Source organism: Schistocerca gregaria, chromosome 11, assembly GCF_023897955.1.
Source record: "Schistocerca gregaria isolate iqSchGreg1 chromosome 11, iqSchGreg1.2, whole genome shotgun sequence".
NCBI lineage: Eukaryota > Metazoa > Arthropoda > Insecta > Orthoptera > Acrididae > Schistocerca > Schistocerca gregaria.
Window position 1 is genome coordinate 84,830,764 of NC_064930.1, and position 22,008 is coordinate 84,852,771.

General features: G+C 44.6%; 1 protein-coding gene across 1 annotated transcript in view; it reads left to right on the plus strand.

Moving 5' to 3' along the window:
- Positions 1–22,008, plus strand: part of LOC126295328 (adenylate cyclase type 6) — a 2,630,635-nt gene that overhangs the window by 2,370,886 nt on the left and 237,741 nt on the right. The window contains exons 11-12 of the mRNA XM_049987795.1: positions 10,091–10,237; positions 16,910–17,068. Of these exons, the coding sequence (XP_049843752.1) occupies positions 10,091–10,237; positions 16,910–17,068 (306 nt within the window). The remainder of the gene's footprint in view (positions 1–10,090; positions 10,238–16,909; positions 17,069–22,008) is intronic.

The window sequence follows — 22,008 nt, forward strand, 5'->3', positions numbered from 1 at the left end:
AACCTAAGGGCATCACACACATCCATGTCCGGGGCAGGATTCGAACCTGCGATCGTAGCTGTCGCGCGGTTCCAGACTGAGGCGCCTAGAACCGCTTTTTCTTTTTTATTTATCGGCACAGATCGCAACTATGTGACCTGAACCCTCCAAAAATTACGAGTGGATCGCCATACTTCGCTCCGGCCACTGCGGCCGGCGTCGAAATCTGGTGTACAGACGTATGATACAAGTGACACTCAATCACTTCGAAGTCCGTGAGTTCCGCTGAGCGCCCCATTCTGCTCCCTCACGATTTCTAATGACTACTGAGGTCGCTGATACGGAGTACCTGACAGTAGGTGACAGCACAATGCACATATGAAAAATGTATATTTTTGGGGGTGTCCAGGTACTTTTGATCACATAGTGTACATTCCACTGCCACTGTGTCCCTCTCTCTCTCAAACTGCCACTATCTCTTTCGCTCTTTCTACACCACAAACATTGTCTACTATCTTCCATCATTTATTACTTTTACGTCGCTTTCCCACTGCCACTGTCTCCTTCTCTCTAAATATTCGGCACCAGTTGTACATGTGGTGTGACTACACTTCCAAGGATCCATTTACAGTGCTTTTTGTAGGTGTTCACAGAAATTGATCCAGGATGGGACAAAATTCAAAACCTGAATTCTTTCATATAATTGCTCAGTTTGGGAACATGTCATATCCTAAAAAAATTAAGTTGACGGGATCCACAAAAACATTTTATAGGTGTCCACACAGCATATTTTTGAATTAAGATCATGCACTAGGACCATGGAAGCAGAAAATCCGTTTCTTCGATACCATGACTGTATTGAAATCCAGCCATCACTCTTCTGGGATGTGGAGAGAGGCCATAGGAATTGAAAAGCACGAAAACCACTTTAACGCAGAAGTAGATATGAAATGAGAACGACGTGGCGTGACAAGCGATCACGTGACACGTGATGTGGTAGATACTTGCCGTAATTCAACACCAAAAGAAGTAACATGCCACCATGTGTTCTTCGTACTATGTAAGTGTTCCGGCTGTAGTCAAATCAAATAATGTTTTATGTAAATGAAGCAAAGCTACATCCACCTCTGTAGTTAATTTCTCAGTTAAAGTTCCACTTTTTGTGTAAAAAGTTAAAAACGTAACTGTTTTGGGATTGACGTGCACCTGATGTTTGTTATTCGATTTTGAGGAAGCTATCGATAAAAGAAATTATTATTCCACATCTTATAGCCTGACATCGGATCTTGATAATGAACTGGTTCTCTTTTCGTAATTACTCATTGTTATTGCAATACTTCGAAAACAACACAGCACATATCTCAAATAGTCCCCAGTGAAAGATATAGTCTTTGGCCGGTTTGTATTTGTTGCATTCCAGATCATACATAACTGCCTACTATCTACAGCTAAGAGAACAAAATTGTCTTCAACGCTGGAGGGAGAACTGTACCTATTTCCAGTCTCAAGTAAATATGTGGTATATTTAGATGTCTGGCACCGATGTGCCACACTCAACAGTATGGCCGTGTGCTATGCTTGACTGTTGTTCATGTTTCTCATGGCGTGTAGTTTATGAAGTCAGTTACTATCACATTTAAGTTTACACTGCATTAAGAATTAGTTTCTTTTTGAAACTATAAGGAGACAACCTCAGATTCAGTGGTAGAGTCAGCAGTATGCTACACGCATCACTTTTTTTTCTGCACTAACATTTTTATACATGAAATGTTCAGTAACTGTTTTTGTTCGTATTTAGTCGAACAAATGTCGTGTGTTCTAGCGAGCAGCGAATCTGAAATTCAATGTGGTATTCATACTACTAAAGCATTTTGTATCCCGGATGTCACCAATTAGGAGATACTTTTACTTCAAAAGGGTTTGACTCTGCCACAAACTTGGATGAAAGAATACGAAATACATCAGCCGTAATAAATAGACATGCAATGGCTAACTACTTTGTAAGTGAGACTAGTAACATACCTTTGCAGGACGGCAGAATCTAAGGTTGTATGTAAGTTATAATGTGAGCTCGTATATAGATTTCTCTTTACATGTACAATTTTAATTTGTTGTTCCATCTCCTTCGTTATTTTCGGTTGTAAGTCATTGTGAAACACAATAAAACAAACTCATCTCCTATTTCTGGCTCTTCCTCGCACTATTGAGCAATCCTCCTTAGAGCAGTGCTTACTGAACGGGGTTTGTTTAATATTCTACTTTCATTGATTGGAGTTTCACACTTTTCTGTACTGTAACTGTCCAAGTCGATGATATGGCTTCATTCATCTGATTGAAAGGAATTGATGCTGTTATTACCGCTTGTTCACTAAATGGGAGTGGTATCCTTTGTCAGACCTAATAAAAATTATAACTCAGCCTTGAGGTATTTAAAGAGTTTAATACGTATCCCACATTCCTTTTATCTTTCCTGTGGAGACACTATCTGATGAATAGTTGCGATCGAAACATGAAAGGCACTGAGAAAACATCTGCAGCATGAATATTTACCTGCAACAGCTGAATAATTCTGGAAGACTCGAAACAAGAATGGGCATTATGGTCTCTGTTGGAAAGAGCAGCTGATGAATCAGCGAAAATCACTGAGGAAGACATTGATATCATCGGGAAATGCAGTTCTATGGATAGTACCAGCAAAGTGTGGACACCTGTTATTGTGAGATGTACTGTTGTTGTTCTAAATGGGCACTCCATTCAGTGGCACGTACACAGTGGAACATATGGTAGCAAATGACTCAGTGACACATAGAGACTGTAGCGTGTGGCAGCACTTCACTCAGTGGCACCTACACTGTGTAGTGTGTGGCAGCACTTCATTCAGTGGCATGTACAGAACGTAACATGTCGCAGCACTTCATTCAGTGGCATATATAGAACGTAACGTGTGGCAGCACTTCATTCAGCTATACATACAGAGTGTAGTGTGTGGCAGCACTTCATTCAGCATCACATACAGAGTGTAGCACGTAGCAACACTTCATTCACTGTAATGTACAGAGTGTAATGTGTGGCAGCAGTTCATTCAGCGACATGTACAGACTGTAGCGTTTGGCAGCGCTTCCTTCAGTGGCATGTACAGAGTGTAACATTTGTGAGCACTTCATTCAGCAGTATGTACAAACTGTAGAATGTGGCAGCACTTCATCAGTGGCATGTACAGAATGTAACGTGTGGCAACACTTCATTCAGCAACACATACAGAGTGTAACATGCGGCAGCACTTCATTCAGTGGCACGTACAGAGTGTAGCGTGTGGAAGCATTTCATTCAGCTTCATGTACAGAGTGTAATGTGTGGCAGCACTTCATTTAGTGGCATGTACGGAGTGTAGTGTGTGGGAGAACTTGATTCAGCGGCTCGTACAGAGTGTAGCATGTGGCAGCACTTTATTCAGCTTCATGTACAGAGTGTAGTGTGTGGCAGCACTTCATTCAGTGGCATGTACAGAATGGAACGTGTCAGCACCTAATTCAGTGGCACATACAGAGTGTATTGTGTCTCAGCACTTCCTTCAGTATCATGTACAGAGTGGAACATGGGGTAGCACTTCATTCAGCGACATGTACAGAGAGCAATATATGGCAGCTCTTCATTCAGTGGCATGTACAGAGTGTGACATGTGGCAGCACTTCATTCAGTGGCACATACAGAGTGTAGGGTATCTGAGCACTTCCTTCAGTGGCATGTACAGAGTGTAACAGCGGCCATGGCGTGCCAAACCACACACGTGCTGGATGTGCAGGTCCCGTTTGGACCGAGACTTGGGTGGCGTGTCTCAGCGTTGCTCGGTCCTCCTTGGAAGTACTTGGTACATCGTGACTTTTCATTTAGCATTGCAGCATGGCATTTTTTGGTCGGAAGGACTCTCTATAGTTCGCCAGAATCGTGGTGTCAGCGCTGTTTACCTATCGCTATCTGTTCAAGGTGTGAAGTGTGTTCACGTAGCCAGTGGCTGATTTCACCAAAAGAGGCAGTATAGAGCTGTACCGTCACAAGCCTTTAGAAATGAATGAGAATGAAAGAGGGGAGAATTCTTAATATCAATCATACAGTTGCATAATCGATGGGTACCGCAAATTTGATAAGAAACGATATAACAATACAATGAAAGAAAAAGTAAATACAACTATCTAGAGATGGAATGGATTGCTCTGTATGTATGTAAAGCAGCACGTTGCATCAGATTTGCAAACGTAGAGCATGTGAAGAGATTGGTGGTAGGAATAGCAAAGTTTCTGAAGTTGCACGCATTAACAGTTTTTGATGGAAGTGAAATGGGAATATGGAGAGTTTACATATAAGTGCAAAGTGCGCTCTTGAAACGATTTTTCCATTTAGAACCGGTTGATGTCGAATTCACGAGTAAAAAAGAAGTGCAGGAATGAAAATTAGAAAATTTGGAATGGGTTTCAGACCTCGCATTTTAAGTGGACTTGTTTGGACATTGCCCACAGTAAGACACTGCAAGATGAGAAACAACTTATTATGATGTGATGGGGATGCATATAAAAAGAAACTCACATGTAGAAGGGACAAATTCAGGCAATCACAGTGCATTTTCTTGTGTTCGCTGGCGTTAAAGAAAACGTTAGACTCGAAGAATCCCTTGTGACCTTGAAGGAATTACAAGAGTAGTTTTCTATCGTTCTGAGGACACTGCCAAGTAACGTGATCTTTCGACATCGTTTCTAGAATGTTTGATGTTTCACCTGAAAGTGACTCTGTGCATTTGCAGATGCAGCTGATTGATCTGCAACGTAATTTCCATTATAAAGAAAATTCCTTTACGTTAAAACTGACCACGTCATCTACATTGTTTTCCTCAGTTAGTTTTTCCACATTTCCATACTGAGGCTGAAAAAGTGATTAAATATTTCGATCAACATACTGAGTATGTGTGTGAAAGACCATATTTAGATTACGAAACTAAATAAATCATTGTTATGTACCTGCATGTGCTAGTATACTGGCAGTTTATACCAGATAAAAATTATTGTATGTTCAGCGCACCATAAACAATTAAATAATACCCAAAATTAGTTTTGTTTATGATGTATGTTATTGAGAAATGTGAAATGTAAAACTAAGTTATATTCAGTGTACTGCATTGCCACTTAAATGTGGTACACTCACAGTTCTCCACTTTTTCCTCTCCTCACACTCAAACGGCCTGGTGTGGTGGTGATGGAAGTGTGCAAGCCAGGCTGAGCATATGGTACTCATGCCAGGCCATGACCCATGAACCAAATTTTTTGATACCCCTGGTGTAAAGTATGGTAGCACTTTAGTCAGTGGATCATAAAAAGTGTTACTTGTAGCAGCACTTCACTCAGTAACACATACAGAGTGTGAGGTGTGGTAGCACTCCACTCAGAGCCACATACAGAGTGTATGGTCTGGTAGCACTTCGGTCAGAGGCACATTCAGAATGTAAGGTGTCGTAGCACTTCACTCAGAGACATATACAGTGTCCAAGGTGAGGTAGCAGTTCACTCAAAGATACATTCAGAATGTAAGGTATGGTAGCACTTCACTCAGTGGGCATACAGAGTGTAAGGTATGGTAACACTTCACTGAGAGGCATTTATAGAATGTAAAGTGTGGTAGCACTTCAGTCAAAGGCATGAACAGAGTCTAAGGTGTGGTAGCACTTCACGCACAGAGTGTAAGATGCGGTAACAATTCATTCAGTGAGAGCTATAAAGTGTCATAGGGCGCCAGTTACAATGAGGAGACAAAAGTCGTGTGACAGCGATATGTACATACACAGATGGTGGTAATACTGCATACACAAGTTATAAAAAGGCAGTTCATTGGCAGGGCTGGTCGTTGTACTTAGGTGATCCATTGAAATTGTTTCCAATGTGATTACGGCTGCAGGACAGGAGTTAACAGACTTTGAATGTAACATGGTAGTTGTAGCTAGATGCATGGGACAGTCCATTTCGGAAATCGTTAATGAAATAACTATACCGAGATTCACATTGTGCCAAGCAGACCAAATTGCTGCCATTAACTCTCACTATTGCAACTCAGGGGCCAACGGTTTTCACTTAATGACCGACTGCAGCGGTGCTAACAGACAAGCACTACTACATGAAATAACCGCAAGTGCCTTTGATAAAAGTAAATCACTTGCAGTGCCCATCTTGTGCTCGTGACCAGCGGAAATCCGTGCCTGATCACCTGTTACAACTGGTAAGAGCTGATGGTAGGGTACGAGTGTGATGCGGACCCCATAAAGCCATGGAGCCAAATTGTCAACAAGGCACTGTGCAAGATGACGGTGGGTCTATAATCGCATGGGCTTTCTTTACATGGAACAGACTCGATCCTCTGGTCAAACTGAAATGATCATTGACTGGATATGGTTATGTTCAGTTACTTGGGGACCATTTGCAATCATTCATGGAGTTTCCCAAATAACGATGGAACTTGAATGGATAACAGTGAACCATGTCATCGGCCATAGCTGTTAGTGGCTGGCTCAAGAAAATCCTACACAATTCAAGGGAATGATTTTGCCACCCAGATCGGCCCACGTGAATTGGATCTACATCTACATCCATACTCCGCAAGCCACCTGACGGTGTATGGTGTAGGGTACCTTCAGTACCTCTATCAGTTCTCCTTTCCATTCCAGTCTCGTATTGTTCGTGGAAAGAAAGATTGTCGGTATGCTTCTGTGTGGGCTCCGATCTCTCTGATTTTATCTTCACGGTCTCTTCGCGAGATATACGTAGGAGGGAGCAATATACTGCTTGACTCCTCGGTGAAGGTAGGTTCTCGAAACTGCAACAAAAGCCCGTTCCGAGCTACTTAGCGTCTCTCCTACAAAGTCTTCCACTGGAGTTTATCTATAATCTCCGTAATGCTTTCGCGATTACTAAATGATCCTATAACGAAGCGCGCTGCTCTCCGTAGGATCTTCTCTATCTCTTCTATCAACCCTGTCTCGTACGGACCCCACACTGGTGAACAGTATTCAAGCAGTGGGAGAACAAGTGTAATATAACCTACTTCCGTTGTTTTCGGACTCCATTTCCCTAGAATTCTTCCAATGAATCTCAGTCTGGCATCTGCTTTACCGACGATCAACTTTATATGATCATTCCATTTTAAATCACTCCTATTGCCTACTCCCAGATAATTTATGGAATTAACTGTTTCCAGTTCCTCACCTGCTATATTGTAGCTAAATGATAAAGGATCTTTCTTACTACGTATTCGCAGCACGTTACACTTGTCTACATTGAGATTGTGTTTATGGAACGTAATCGGGACGTCTATCTGTGCACGACATTCTAAACAGGCAACACTTTCGCAGTTGGTGGTGGTATGGTCTTCAGTCCGGAGACTGGTTTGATGCAGCTTTCCATGCTACTCTATGCTGTCCAAGGTTCTTCATCTCCCAGTACCTACTGCAACCTACATCCTTCTGAATCTGTTTAGTGTATTCATCTCTTGGTCTCCCTCTGCGATTTTTACCCTCCACGCTGCCCTCCAATACTAAATTGGTGATCCCTTGATGCCTCAGAATATGCTCTACCAACCGATCCCTTCTTCTAGTCAAGTTGTACCACAAATCTCTCTTCTCTCCAATTTTATTCAGTACCTCCTCATTAGTTATGTGATCTACCCATCTAATCTTCAGCCTTCTTCTGTAGCACCACATTTCAAAAGCTTCTATTCTCTTCTTGTCCAAACTATTTATCGTCCATGTTTCAATTCCATACATGGCTACACTCAATACAAATACTTTCAGAAACCACTTCCTGACACTTAAATCTATGCTCGATGTTAACAAATTTCTGTACTTCAGAAACTATTTCCTTGCCATTGCCAGTCTACATTTTATATCCTCTCTACTTCAGCCATCATCAGTTATTTTGCTCCACAAATAGCAAAACTCATTTTCTACTTTAAGCGTCTCATTTCTTAATCTAATTCCCGCAGCATCATCCGATTTAATTCGACTACATTCCATTATCCTCGTTTTGCTTTCCTCGATGTTCATCTTATATCCTCCTTTCAAGACTGTCCATTCCGTTCAACTGCTCTTCCACGTCCTTTGCTGCCTATGCAGAATGACAATGTCATCGGCGAACCTCAAAGTTTTTATTTCTTCTCCATTGAATTTAATTCCAACTTTTTTCTTTTGTTTTCTTTATTGCTTGCTCAATATATAGATTGAATAACATTGGGGATAGGCTACAACCCTGTCCCACTCCCTTCCCAACCACTGCTTCCGTTTTATGCCTCTAGACTCTTATAACTACCATCAGGTTTCTGTACAAATTGTAAATAGCCTTTCGCTCCGTTTAGCACACTGGACTCGCATTCGGAAGGACGACGGTTCAATCCCGTCTCCGGCCATCCTGACTTAGGTTTTCCGTGATTTCCCTAAATCGCTTCAGGTAAATGCCGGGATGGTTCCTTCGAAAGGGCACGGCCGATTTCCTTCCCCATCCTTCCCTCACCCGAGCTTGGGCTCCGTCTCTAATGACCTCGTTGTCGACGGGACGTTAAACACAAATCTCCTCCTCCTTTCGCTCCGTTTGTTTTACCCCTGCCACCTTCAGAATGTGAAAGAGAGTATTGCAGTCAACACTGTCAAAATCATTCTCTAAGTCTACAAATGCTAGAAACATAGGTTTGCCTTTCCTTAATCTATTTTCTAAAATACGTCGTAGGGTTAGTATTGCGTCACGTGTTCCACCATTTCTACGGAATCGAAACTGACCTTCCCTGAGGTCGGCTTCTACCAGTTTTTCCATTCGTCTGTATGAAATTCGTGTTAGTATTTTGTAGCCGTGGCTTATTAAACTGATTGTGTGGTAATTTTCACATTTGTCAACACCTGCTTTCTTTGGGATTGGAATTATTATATTGTTCTTGAAGTCTGAGGGTATTTCGTCTGTCTCATACATCTTGCTCACCAGATGGTAGAGTTTTGTTAGGCCTAGCTCTCCCAAGGCTGTCAGTAGTTCTAATGGAATGTTGTCTACTCCCATGGCCTTGTTTCGAGTTAGGTCTTTCAGTGCTCTGTCAAACTCTTCACGCAGTATCATATCTCCTATTTCATCTTCATCTACATTCTCTTCCATTTCTATAATATTGTCCTCAAGAACATCGCCCTTGTATAGACCCTCTACATACTCCTTCCACCTTTCTGCTTTCCCTTCTTTGCTTAACAGTAGGTTTCCATCTGCTCTCTTGATATCCATACAAGTGGTTCTCTTTTCTCCAAAGGTCTCTTTAATTTTCCTGTAGGCAGTATCTATCTTACCCCTAGTGAGATAAGGCTCTACATCCTTACATTTGTCCTCTAGCCATCGCTGCTTAGCCATTTTGCACTTCCTGTCGATCTCATTTTTGAGAAGTTTGTATTCCTTTTCTCCTGCTTCATTTCATGCATTTTTATATTTTCTCCTTTTATCAATTAAATTTAATATCTCTTCTGTTACCCAAGGATTTTAATTAGCTCTCGTCTTTTTACCTACTTGATCCTTTGCTACCTCCACTATTTCGTCTGTGAAAGCTACCCATTCTTCTTCTACTGTATTTCTTTCCCACATTATTGTCAATGGTTCCCTAATGCTCTCTATGAAGCTCTCTACAACCTCTGGTTCTTTCAGTTTTTCCAGGTCCTATCGCCTCAAATTCACACCTTTTTGCAGTTCCTTCAATCTACAGTTCATAACCAATAGATTGTGGTCAGAGTCCACATCTGCCCCTAGAAATGTCTTTCGCAGTTATGGACCTTTATGCAGGCAGCATGACTCAATACTTCTGCAGGGGACTTGCAACTATTTGTTACGTTCACTCCACATCGAGTTGATGCAGTATGCCGTACAAAAGGAGGTTCAACACGATGTTAGGATCTATTGCATGACTTGGTTCTCCTCAGTGTATAAGAGTGGTGGAGTGTGCGCTACTGCTACCTCTCCTCCCTGCTTCCTGGACGTAACCACGGCGGTGCTGCCACTGTCAGCAAGTAGCCACTCCCGTTTTCCGAGCAATACAGTATCTGGTTTGTTCCTGTGTGCAGGTTCGACCGCCTGGCGGCGGAGCACCACTGCCTGCGCATTAAGCTGCTGGGGGACTGCTACTACTGTGTGTCCGGCCTGCCGGAGCCCCGGCCCGACCACGCCCACTGCTGCGTCGAGATGGGACTCGACATGATCGACGCCATAGCGTAAGTACCCTCCACCACCTGCTTACCTCGCGTACTCCAACATGTGTTATGTTTCCAGTGGGCATCGATGTGGACAAATAGCACCAGGGATTTCAGCAAGCTCCGCCAGCTACGCAGAGCGAGGTCACTCAAACCTGTCGATCTCCCAGTTGCTGACCTGTCGCGCACAGCTGTGGCTCCTGCAGTGTTGGAATGAGCGGACAGTCTCAGTCGACGTGACTGACAGATCACAGTCAACACTTCACTGCACAACTGTCCGGAGCGCTGATGCACGTGCCCACCTGTTGGGATACCCAAAAGTGTGTTCCTCCTAGGTCCTGGGCACCTAACAGAAGACCATGAAGACCAACGAAGGGCCGTTTGTGCGGAATTGCTTGAGCATGGAGCGGCGCCTCACCACTCCTCCACCAAAGAAAAAGTTCAAAGCCGATTTAAAGCCATGGCGACAGTCTTCTGGGAGTCTCAAGACTGCAGTGTCTGCTTTCATGGTGCAATGACCAACTCTGAAGGGTGTCGTGCTATCTTCAGTAAACTGAAGAAACGACTTCAGTGTGTTCATCGCCCCAAAAATGGTAACGAACTTGTTCTTCTCCACGACAACGCAAGGCCTCGTACAAGTCTGTGCACCCGAGAGGAGCTCACTAAACTTTGTTGGACCGTTCTCTCTCATCAGCCTTACAGGCCAGATCTCGCATCTTCCGACTTACACCTGTTAGGTCTAATGAAAGACACACGCCGTGGCCAGCAGCACGTTGATACTGGGGAGGCTATTGATACAGTAGAGCGCTGGTTCCGATGGCGACCAGTAGATTGGTACCACACAGGCATGCAGGTCTCCCAAGAAGGTGGCGTAAAAGCGTCGCATTGAAAGGAGGTTGTGTGTTGAAAAATAGTGTTTTGTTGCCAAAAGATTGAAATAATACGGTGTACTGGAATCTTTAATAACAAAAATTAATTACATTACTCATTCAACGCTCCTCGTAAAAGGTAAAGATAGATATTTAAATTCGTTGGAAGGAATAGCGATGTTCATTGAAGAGCAGTGCACTTTCGTTAAAAAAAAAAAAAAAAGACAACGAAAGGGCCTCCACTGGTAATGAGGGTGTTCTGTGTATCGGTGGGGGGGGGGGGGGGAGGGGGGGGGGGGGAGACGGAAAATATATAGACCGTTGATTGATATCTATGGAAATGAAAATAGATGTTAGAGGTGAATTGGAAGACCTAACTGCAGGACTTTGGAGGGTGGGTATGTCTGCGATGTCAGGAGGGGTAACATACAGAGAGATGGAGATGGAGTGCAATGGATACACATTTAATGTCTATGGTTAGTACTGCCACATATTAAAGAGCATCTGAAGCACTAAAGTCTTTTGGAATATGTACCATCCATACTATCAGTCCACATCACAAAAGATAAACAAGAGGTGAATTGGAAGACCCAAAGGCAGGGCTTTGGAGGGTGGGTAGGTCTGCGATGTCAGGAGGGGTAACATGCAGAGAGATGGAGATGGAGTGCAATGTATACACATTTAATGTGTGTGGTTAGTACTGCCACATATTAAAGAGCATCTGAAGCACTAAAATCTTTTGGAATATGTACATACCCATACTATCATTCCACATCACAAAAGATAAACAAAAATGGTGCAAATGGCTCTAAGCACTATGGGACTTAACATCTGAGGTCATCAGTCCCCTAGACTTAGAAGCTACTTAATCCTAACTAACCTAAGGACATCCATGCCCGTGACAGGATGCGAACCTGCGACCGTAGCAACACCGTGGTTCTGGACTGAAGTGCCTAAAACCGCTCGGCCACAGCGGCCGGCTAAAGATAAACATCCTGTTCCGTGCCTCACACCTTATGAGTGTATCAGAACGTACACACATCAACAAAAGTTTTTCGTTACTCTGTTATATCGTGGGGGTGTGAAGCTATTGTCGGTTCCTGTACTATCAGGAAAGTCACCCCTGTCGTTGGTTGCAAACATACACACAGTTACCATAAGTGTGACCTACAGGTGTAACACCACACTGAAATCGATTGCACCATTTTAGTCGAAACTGAAGCACCAGTGGTGTCATATTAGACATGTCTGTAGAGCAGTCGGACGGCATATCCATCATGCTATGAAGGACATTCGCAATTAGTGATCGGGTCCACGTCATCACGTTGCACACAAGGTTTGTCAACTGGCGAAATTGCTCGACATGTTCATTGTGGATAAAGTAATGTGGTGCCAACATCGAATCGGGTTCACAAGAAAATGGTTGAACTGCCTCTGAGCACTATGAGACTTAACATCAGAGGTCATCAGTCCCCTAGACTTAGAACTACTTAAACTTAACTAACCCAAGGGCATCACACACATCCATGCCCGAGGCAAGATCCGAATCTGCGACCATAGCGTTCGCGCAGTTCCAGAGTGAACTGCTAAGTCCGCTCGGCCACACCGGCCGGCTTGAATCGGTTCCAGTTAGTGTTGAGGACTTCCACTGCACAGGCCATACATTTTCGGCAATTGCACAGGATGATCGATACTTAGGACTTTTGTGTCAAAGGAACTGCATCAGATTGTCAACAGACAACTGCATGTAGCAAGCCTCAATTTCCAAATACCATGGCGAGGACTACATGGTACCACAACACCGTTAGATATTGCACAACAGGCGCCCCAGGATTAGCGTTGGGTGTTGTTTATGGCCCACACTCGGATCTGTTTGAATCCCGATAGTCCCAGATAACGTCTTCACAGACCCAGTGCTGTTGAACTCCTCCAACACTGTGTCGCATCTGTGCTACAAGGTGGTGTTGGAGTGATACCTAGAGTGGCACAACGTGGGGCTACCGTATGCCTCTCGTGGTTGCTGACGGACTATCACTGCTCTACATTACAGGGATGAGGTTCTGCAGCTGATAGCCGGCCGCTGTGCCGAGCGGTTCTAGCCGCTTCAGTCCGGAACCGCGCTGCTGCTGCGGTCGCAGGCTCGAATCCTGCCTTGGGCATGGATGTGTGTGATGTCCTTAGGTTAATTACGTTTACGTAGTTCTAAGTTCTAGGGGATTGATGACCTGTTAAATCCCATAGTGCTTAGAGCCATTTTTTTGCAACATTGTTTGACAGTATCACCAACATTTTGGCAACAGTTTCGTCCTGATCGACGACAATTTGCATGGCTGCTGTGCTCTTCTTGTGAACTCGTTCCTTCAACATGCCCTGCCTATTCCCTGAACGTGAATCCAATCGAGGATGTGTGGGATCGACCGAAACGAGCTACTTTAGGGCGTCGACAGCTACTACATTGAAGAATGGGCCAATTTGTACCAGGACAAGCTTGATGATCTCATCAATAGTATGCCACTACGGAGTCAAGCCTGAATCTGAGCAAGGGGACATTCCATTGACGTTGCTCAGGAGTGCAGTGAAAAAAAAAAACATTTTTTTTGGCAGAATGCAAATGCATATGTACAGGGTGAGTCAGGAGGAAAGTTACATGCTTTGAGGAGGTTAGTATTAATGATTCTGAACAAAAAACTTCATATGGACGTATACCTTATTCCGAATGGTTTCCATGACAGAACACATTTAATATCACTTTTGTAAGTTTTTCTTGAACAACTCGAAAACTGCACCGTCCAGCAAAAACGTGTCCCACTACAAAATGAAACTATATTAAATTTCCTATAAAAATGGTCACTATCATTATTTTCTCTAGAACCAATGGTCTGTGTGAAAAGAGCGCGAGAATACTGAAAAACTCGCTCGACACGCATGCGCTGTAGCTTACGTAGTTTTTGTAGGCAAATTTGAGGTAGTTTCTCAACTCGACAGGTGACAAGTGTCCCATATCAAACTTGCTACCTTAATATGCTACCTCAAATTGGCCTACTAAATCTACTTAAGCTACAGTGCATGGGCGTCGAGCGAGTTTTTCAACATTCTCGCGCTCTCTTCGCACAGACCATTAGTTCTAGAGCAAAAATGATAAGCATCTTTTTTTGGGAAATGTAAAATAGTTTAATTTGCTACTGCGATGCGTTTTCGCTAGACGGTGCGGTTTTCGAGTTGTTCAAGGAAAACTTGCAAAAGTGATATTAAATGTGTTCTATCTCGGAAACCATTCGGAATAGGGCATACATCCACATGAAGTTTTTTGTTCATGATCACTAATCCTATCACCCGTCAAAGCATGTACCTTTCCTCCTGACTCGCCCTGTATATTGTCATATGCTGAAGGACAGTACAAGTAGTGTGCCGTTTTTTGTATTTTCATGTAATGTAACTGTAGTATGAATGGCATAATGCTTGTGCAGCTCTGTATGTATGTTGTTGTTTATGTTTTACATTTTTCAGTTACAGTCAGACGTGAATACAAAACAAGAAATTAACTACCCTATATAATTATTGAAGAGTGTTTGCGACGAAAAGGAGTGCGCCTAAGATTCAACCTTGTGGGACACCATTCATAAAAATATCCGTTAATGGCAAATCTTTGCCAGGTCCATAGTATCTATGCTACGCAACACAGTGGTACTGACTACTTGTGTCACTTGAGGTGTAAACCGCAAATTCCATTACATGCATACTACGCAGACTGTCGTGACTACACGCCTACTACGCAGACTGCCGTGACTACACGCCTACTACACAGACTGTCGTGACTACACACACGCCTACTACGCAGACTGTCGTGACTACACGCCTACTACGCAGACTGTCGTGACTACACGCCTACTACGCAGACTGCCGTGACTACACGCCTACTACGCAGACTGTCGTGACTACACGCCTACTACGCAGACTGTCGTGACTACACGCCTACTACGCAGACTGTCGTGACTACACGCCTACTACGCAGACTGCCGTGACTACACGCCTACTACGCAGACTGTCGTGACTACACGCCTACTACGCAGACTGTCGTGACTACACGCCTACTACGCAGACTGTCGTGACTACACGCCTACTACGCAGACTGCCGTGACTACACGCCTACTACGCAGACTGTCGTGACTACACGCCTACTACGCAGACTGTCGTGACTACACGCCTACTACGCAGACTGCCGTGACTACACGCCTACTACACAGACTGTCGTGACTACACACACGCCTACTACGCAGACTGTCGTGACTACACACACGCCTACTACGCAGACTGTCGTGACTACACGCCTACTACGCAGACTGCCGTGACTACACGCCTACTACGCAGACTGTCGTGACTACACACCTACTACGCAGACTGTCGTGACTACACGCCTACTACGCAGACTGTCGTGACTACACACACACCTACTACGCAGACTGTCGTGACTACACACACGCCTACTACGCAGACTGTCGTGACTACACACACGCCTACTACGCAGACTGTCGTGACTACACACACGCCTACTACGCAGACTGTCGTGACTACACACACGCCTACTACGCAGACTGTCGTGACTACACGCCTACTACGCAGACTGCCGTGACTACACGCCTACTATGCAGACTGTCGTGACTACACGCCTACTACGCAGACTGTCGTGACTACACGCCTACTACGCAGACTGTCGTGACTACACGCCTACTACGCAGACTGTCGTGACTACACGCCTACTACGCAGACTGCCGTGACTACACGCCTACTACGCAGACTGTCGTGACTACACGCCTACTACGCAGACTGTCGTGACTACACGCCTACTACGCAGACTGTCGTGACCACACGCCTACTACACAGACTGTCGTGACTACACACACGCCTACTACGCAGACTGTCGTGACTACACACACGCCTACTACGCAGACTGTCGTGACTACACGCCTACTACGCAGACTGCCGTGACTACACGCCTACTACGCAGACTGTCGTGACTACACGCCTACTACGCAGACTGTCGTGACTACACGCCTACTACGCAGACTGTCGTGACTACACACACGCCTACTACGCAGACTGTCGTGACTACACGCCTACTACGCAGACTGTCGTGACTACACGCCTACTACGCAGACTGTCGTGACTACACGCCTACTACGCAGACTGTCGTGACTACACGCCTACTACGCAGACTGTCGTGACTACACGCCTACTACGCAGACTGTCGTGACTACACACACGCCTACTACGCAGACTGTCGTGACTACACACACGCCTACTACGCAGACTGTCGTGACTACACGCCTACTACGCAGACTGACGTGACTACACGCCTACTACGCAGACTGTCGTGACTACACGCCTACTACGCAGACTGTCGTGACTACACGCCTACTACGCAGACTGTCGTGACTACACGCCTACTACGCAGACTGTCGTGACTACACGCCTACTACGCAGACTGCCGTGACTACACGCCTACTACGCAGACTGTCGTGACTACACGCCTACTACGCAGACTGTCGTGACTACACGCCTACTACGCAGACTGCCGTGACTACACGCCTACTATGCAGACTGTCGTGACTACACACACGCCTACTACGCAGACTGTCGTGACTACACACACGCCTACTACGCAGACTGTCGTGACTACACGCCTACTACGCAGACTGCCGTGACTACACGCCTACTACGCAGACTGTCGTGACTACACGCCTACTACGCAGACTGTCGTGACTACACGCCTACTACGCAGACTGTCGTGACTACACGCCTACTACGCAGACTGTCGTGCCCGCAGGCTGGTGCGCGAGGTGATGGGCGTGAACGTGAACATGCGTGTCGGCATCCACACGGGCCGTGTGCACTGCGGCGTGCTGGGCCTGCGCAAGTGGCAGTTCGACGTCTGGTCCAACGACGTCACGCTGGCCAACTACATGGAGAGCGGCGGCCTGCCGGGGTAAGTGGCCTGCGGCACCCAGCATAGCGTCCGGGCCTGCGACGCGCTCCTCTCGAGGCGTCTTCCGCCCTCGAAGTTTCTCTGCCGAGATCCTCTTCAGGAAAGATCTGGTGCCGTGGGAGGCTGAATACTGGACTGCTCGTGGACACCAGTGGACCAGGCACAGGATTTGAAATTGCTACATGTTCATACTCTGCTCCGCGAGCCACTGTTTACTGCTTAGCTGAGGGTACACCGTACCACTGTTATCAATTTTCTTTCCTATTCCATTAACGTACTGAACAACTGTCTATATTCGTGCGTACACACCCTAATCTCCCCTATCTTACTTTTTTAAACCCTACACGAAAGTAGTAGCCCATTTCAACAACAGATAATTTCTTTTAGATTGATGTTCCACTTGAAATGAAAATAGCTACAGTACTAAAAATACACCGAAGAGCCAAAGAAAGTGGTGTAGGGTCTGTTACTGTCCTTCAAAGTAGTCACCAGCGTTGTGCAGAACCCGTTGCCAGCGATGTGGAAGGCGTAGTATACGGTTAGCAGAGCCTGTTCTGTTGATGGTGCGAATGGAGCGGTCTACTGCCTGTCGAATCTCTGGAACAGTTCTGAAGCGAATGCCACGAAGTGGTTCCTTCATCTTCGGGATCAAATAAAAGGCACAAGGACTTAAGTCCGGGGGGTACGGTGGATGGCACAGTACTTCCCAGTCTCATGGACCGAACAGAGCAGCCACAGCTTGCGCTTTATGCGCCCGCGTATTGTCGTGCGAAGTGATGGGTGGATTGCGCAGTAAGTGTCGCCGCTTCTTTCGCAAAGCTGGTCGTAGGTGATGCTCCAAAAACGAACAGAAATACTGTGTACTGACGGTGTGCTGTGGACGAACGTAATGCGTTAGGGTAACACCATCACAGTCGTACACGGGAATCACTATAACTTTAGACCGCTCCATTCGCACCATAAACAGAAAAGCCTCAGGTAACGGTATACTACGCCTTCCACATCGCTGGCAACGAGTTGTATACAACGCTGGTGACTACTTTGAAGGACAGTAACAGGTGCAAACATGTAACTCTTTTGTGTCGGCTACGAATAAACAGTTGCCACTACTTAAGTGCCAACCCTCGCGCTACAAATCAGTGGGAAAAACGGAGACAGTGGAAAAGAGACATACTCATTGAGTGGCAGTGAGGGAAGATGCTGAGTACTTGTAAGAAAGGTCCACTAAAAGAGAAAGAGCATAATATGATTTGCAATGTTGAAAAACTGCTAATATGTTTGGTTGACATAACTTTTCGGTGAGGAAAGCCGAATCAAGATTGAGACAAATGCTTTTCTGTTGTTGTTGTTGTCGCGGTCTTCAGTCCTGAGACTGGTTTGATGCAGCTCTCCATGCTACTCTATCCTGCGCAAGGTTCTTCATCTCAAAGTACCTACTGCAACCTACATCCTTCTGAATATGCTTAGTGAATTCATCTCTTGGTCTCCTTCTACGATTTTTTCCCTCCATGCTGCCCTCCAATGCTAAATTTGTGAGCCCTTGATGCCTCAGAACATGTCCTACCAACCGGTCCCTTCTTCTTGTCAAGTTGTGCCACAAACTCCTCTTCTCCCCAATTCTATTCAATACTTCCTCATTAGTTATGTGATATACCCATCTAATCTTCAGCATTCTTCTGTAGCACCACATTTTGAAAGCTTCTATTCTCTTCTTGTCCAAACTATTTATTGGCTATGTTTCATTTCCATACATGGCTACAATCCATACAAATACTTTCAGAAGCGACTTCCTGACATTTAAATCTATACTCGATGTTAACAAATTTCTCTTCTTCAGAAACGCTTTCCTTGCCATTGCCAGTCTACATTTTATATCCTCTCTATTTCGACCATCATCAGTTATTTTGCTTCCCAAGTAGCAAAACTCACTTACTACTTTAAGTGTCTCATTTTATAATCTAATTCCGTCAGCATTACCCGACTTCATTCAACTACATTCCATTATCCTCGTTTTGCTTTCGTTGGTGTTCACCTTATATCCACCTTACAAGACACTGTCCATTCCGTTCAACTGCTCCTCCAGGTCCTTTGCTGTCTGTCACAGAATTACAATGTCATCGGCGAACCTCAAAGTTTTTATTTCTTCTCGATGGATTTTAATACCTACTCCGAATTTACTTTTGTTTCCTGTACTGCTTGCTCAATATACAGATAGAATAACATCAGGGATAGGCTACAACCCTGTCTCACTCCATTCCCATCCACTGCTTATAGAAACTGCCATCTGGTTTCTGTACATATTGTAAATAGCCTTTCGCTCCCTGCCACCTTTAAAATTTGAAAGAGAGTATTCCAGTCAACATTGTCGAAATCTTTCCCTCATCTATAAATGCTGGAGACGTAGGTTTGCGTTTCCTTAATCTTTCTTCTAAGATGAGTCGTATGGTCAGTATTGCCTCACGTGTTCCAACATTTCTACGGAATCCAAACTGATCTTCCCTGAGGTCGGCTTCTACCAGTTTTTCCATTCGTCTGTAAAGAATTCGCGTTAGTAGTTTGCAGCTATGAATTATTAAACTGATAGTTCGGTAATTTTCACATCTGTCAACACCTGCTCTCTTTGGAATTTTAATTATTATATTGTTTAAGTCTGAGAGTATTTCGCCTGTTTCATACATCTTGCCACCAGATAGTAGAGTTTTGTCAGGACTGGCTCTCACAAGGCCGTCAGTAGTTCTAATGGAATGTTTTCTACTCCCGGGGCCTTGTTTCGACTCAGGTCTTTCAGTGCTCTGTCAAACTCTTCACGCAGTATCGCATCTCCCATTTCATCTTCATCTACATCCTCTTCCAGTTCCATAATATTGTCCTCAAGTACATCGCCCTTGTATAGTCCCTCTATATACTCCTTCCACCTTTCTGCTTTCCCTTCTTTGCTTAGAACTGGGTTGATAATCATACAAGTGGTTCTCATTTCTCCAAAGGTCTCTTTAATTTTCCTGTAGCCACTATCCATGTTACCCCTTAGTGATATGTGCCTCTACATCCTTACATTTGTCCTCTAGCCATCCCTGTCGATCTCATTTTTGAGACTTTTGTGTTCCTTTTTGCCTGCTTTATTTAATGAGTTTTTGTATTTTCTCCTTACATCAATTAAATTCAATATCTCTTCTGTTACCCAAGGATTTCTATTAGCCGTCGTATTTTTACCTACTTGATCCACTGCTACCTTCACTATTTCATTCTCAAAGCTACCCATTCTCCTTCTACTGTGTTTCTTTCCGCTATTCCTGTCAGTTGTTCCCCTATGCTCTCCCTGAAACTCTTTACAACCTCTGGTTTACTCAGTTTAGCCAGGTCCCATTTCCTTAAATGCAGATTCTTCAATTTTAATCTACAAGTCATAACCAATAGGTTGTGGTCAGATTCCACATCTGCCCCTAGAAATGTCTTACAATTTAAAACCTTGTTCCTAAATCTCTGTCTTATCAGTATATAATCTTTCTGATACCTTCTGTTACAGTCTTTTAAAGAGGATATTCGTCTTTCTTGTGCTCCGAGAGGAACAATTTTCCGCCGTCTCTAAATACTTTTATTATATGACTTGCTGAAGATATTCAGTGCTAATCACGCAATTAGATATTATCGGGTTCTTCCTCTTTGTTGTTTGCATTATATTAAATTTACCCACATTTAAAGGGATCTGCTGTACTGTACATTATCCCAAGTGGAACTGTCCATGTCGTTCTACAGTTCCATACGGTTGTTCAACAACGAACCTTTTCTGTATATAATGGCAGAATCACAGAACAGGTTTACATGCTGCTGGCTCTACTTGGAAAATCACTTGCATACAGTGCACACATCAGAGGTCCTACGACGATTACTTGGAGCCAGCCAATGATATATCTGCAAGATACTCCATAAGATTGTTGTGTGATGAAGAAGTCAGAGGGGAAATATAATGCGACCACACAGTTCAGAAATTTTTGGCATCGGTGAGAATGGCTATAAAAAACCTGCAGACTTACACTGACGCAACAAAAATTAAGGGATACAGGTATGCACATATAGAAATGGCTGTAGCACCGCGTACACAAGTTATAAAGGGGCAGTGCGTTGGCGAAGCCGTCGTTTCGTGTGGTGGTTCGTGTGAAAAGGTTACCAACGTGATAATGGCAGCACGACGTTAATTAACAGACTTTCAACGCTGAGTGACTGTCATAGATAGACGCATGGGACATTCCATTTCGAAAATCATTAGGAAATTCAATATCCCGAGTGGTACAGTCTCAACAGTGTGTCGAGGGTACCAAATTTCAGGCATTACCTGTCACCATTGACAACTCAGCGGCCGACGGCCTTCACTTAACGACCGAGAGCAGTTGCGTTTACGTAGAGTTGTCAGTACTAACAGACAAGCAACACTGCGTGAAATAACCGCTGAAATCACTGTGGGACGTACGGCGATCTTATCCGTTAGGACAGTCTGGTGGAAGTTGACGTAACTGGTCTGTGACAGCAGACGACCGACGCGAGTGCATGGGCTGCAGCGCCGCTCCTGGCTTTGTCACCACATCGAGTGAACCCTAGATGACTGGAAAACCGTGACCTGGTCATATGAGTCTCGATTCCAGTTGGTAAGAGCTGATGGCAGTGTCTGAGTGTGGCGCAGACCTCACCGAGCCGTTAACCCAAGATGTCAGGAAGGCACTGTGGTGGTGGCTCCATACTGGTGTGGGCTGTGTTTACTTGGATCGGGATGGGTCCTCTGGTCCAGCTGAAACTATCATTGATTGGAAGCTGTTGTGCTCGGTTATTTGCAGCAGTGCCTGGACTTGGTGATTCCAAACAACAATGTCATGTCACTGGGCCACAATTGTTCGAGATTGCTTTCAAGATCATTCTGGAAAATTTGAGCGAGCGTTTTGGTAACTGAG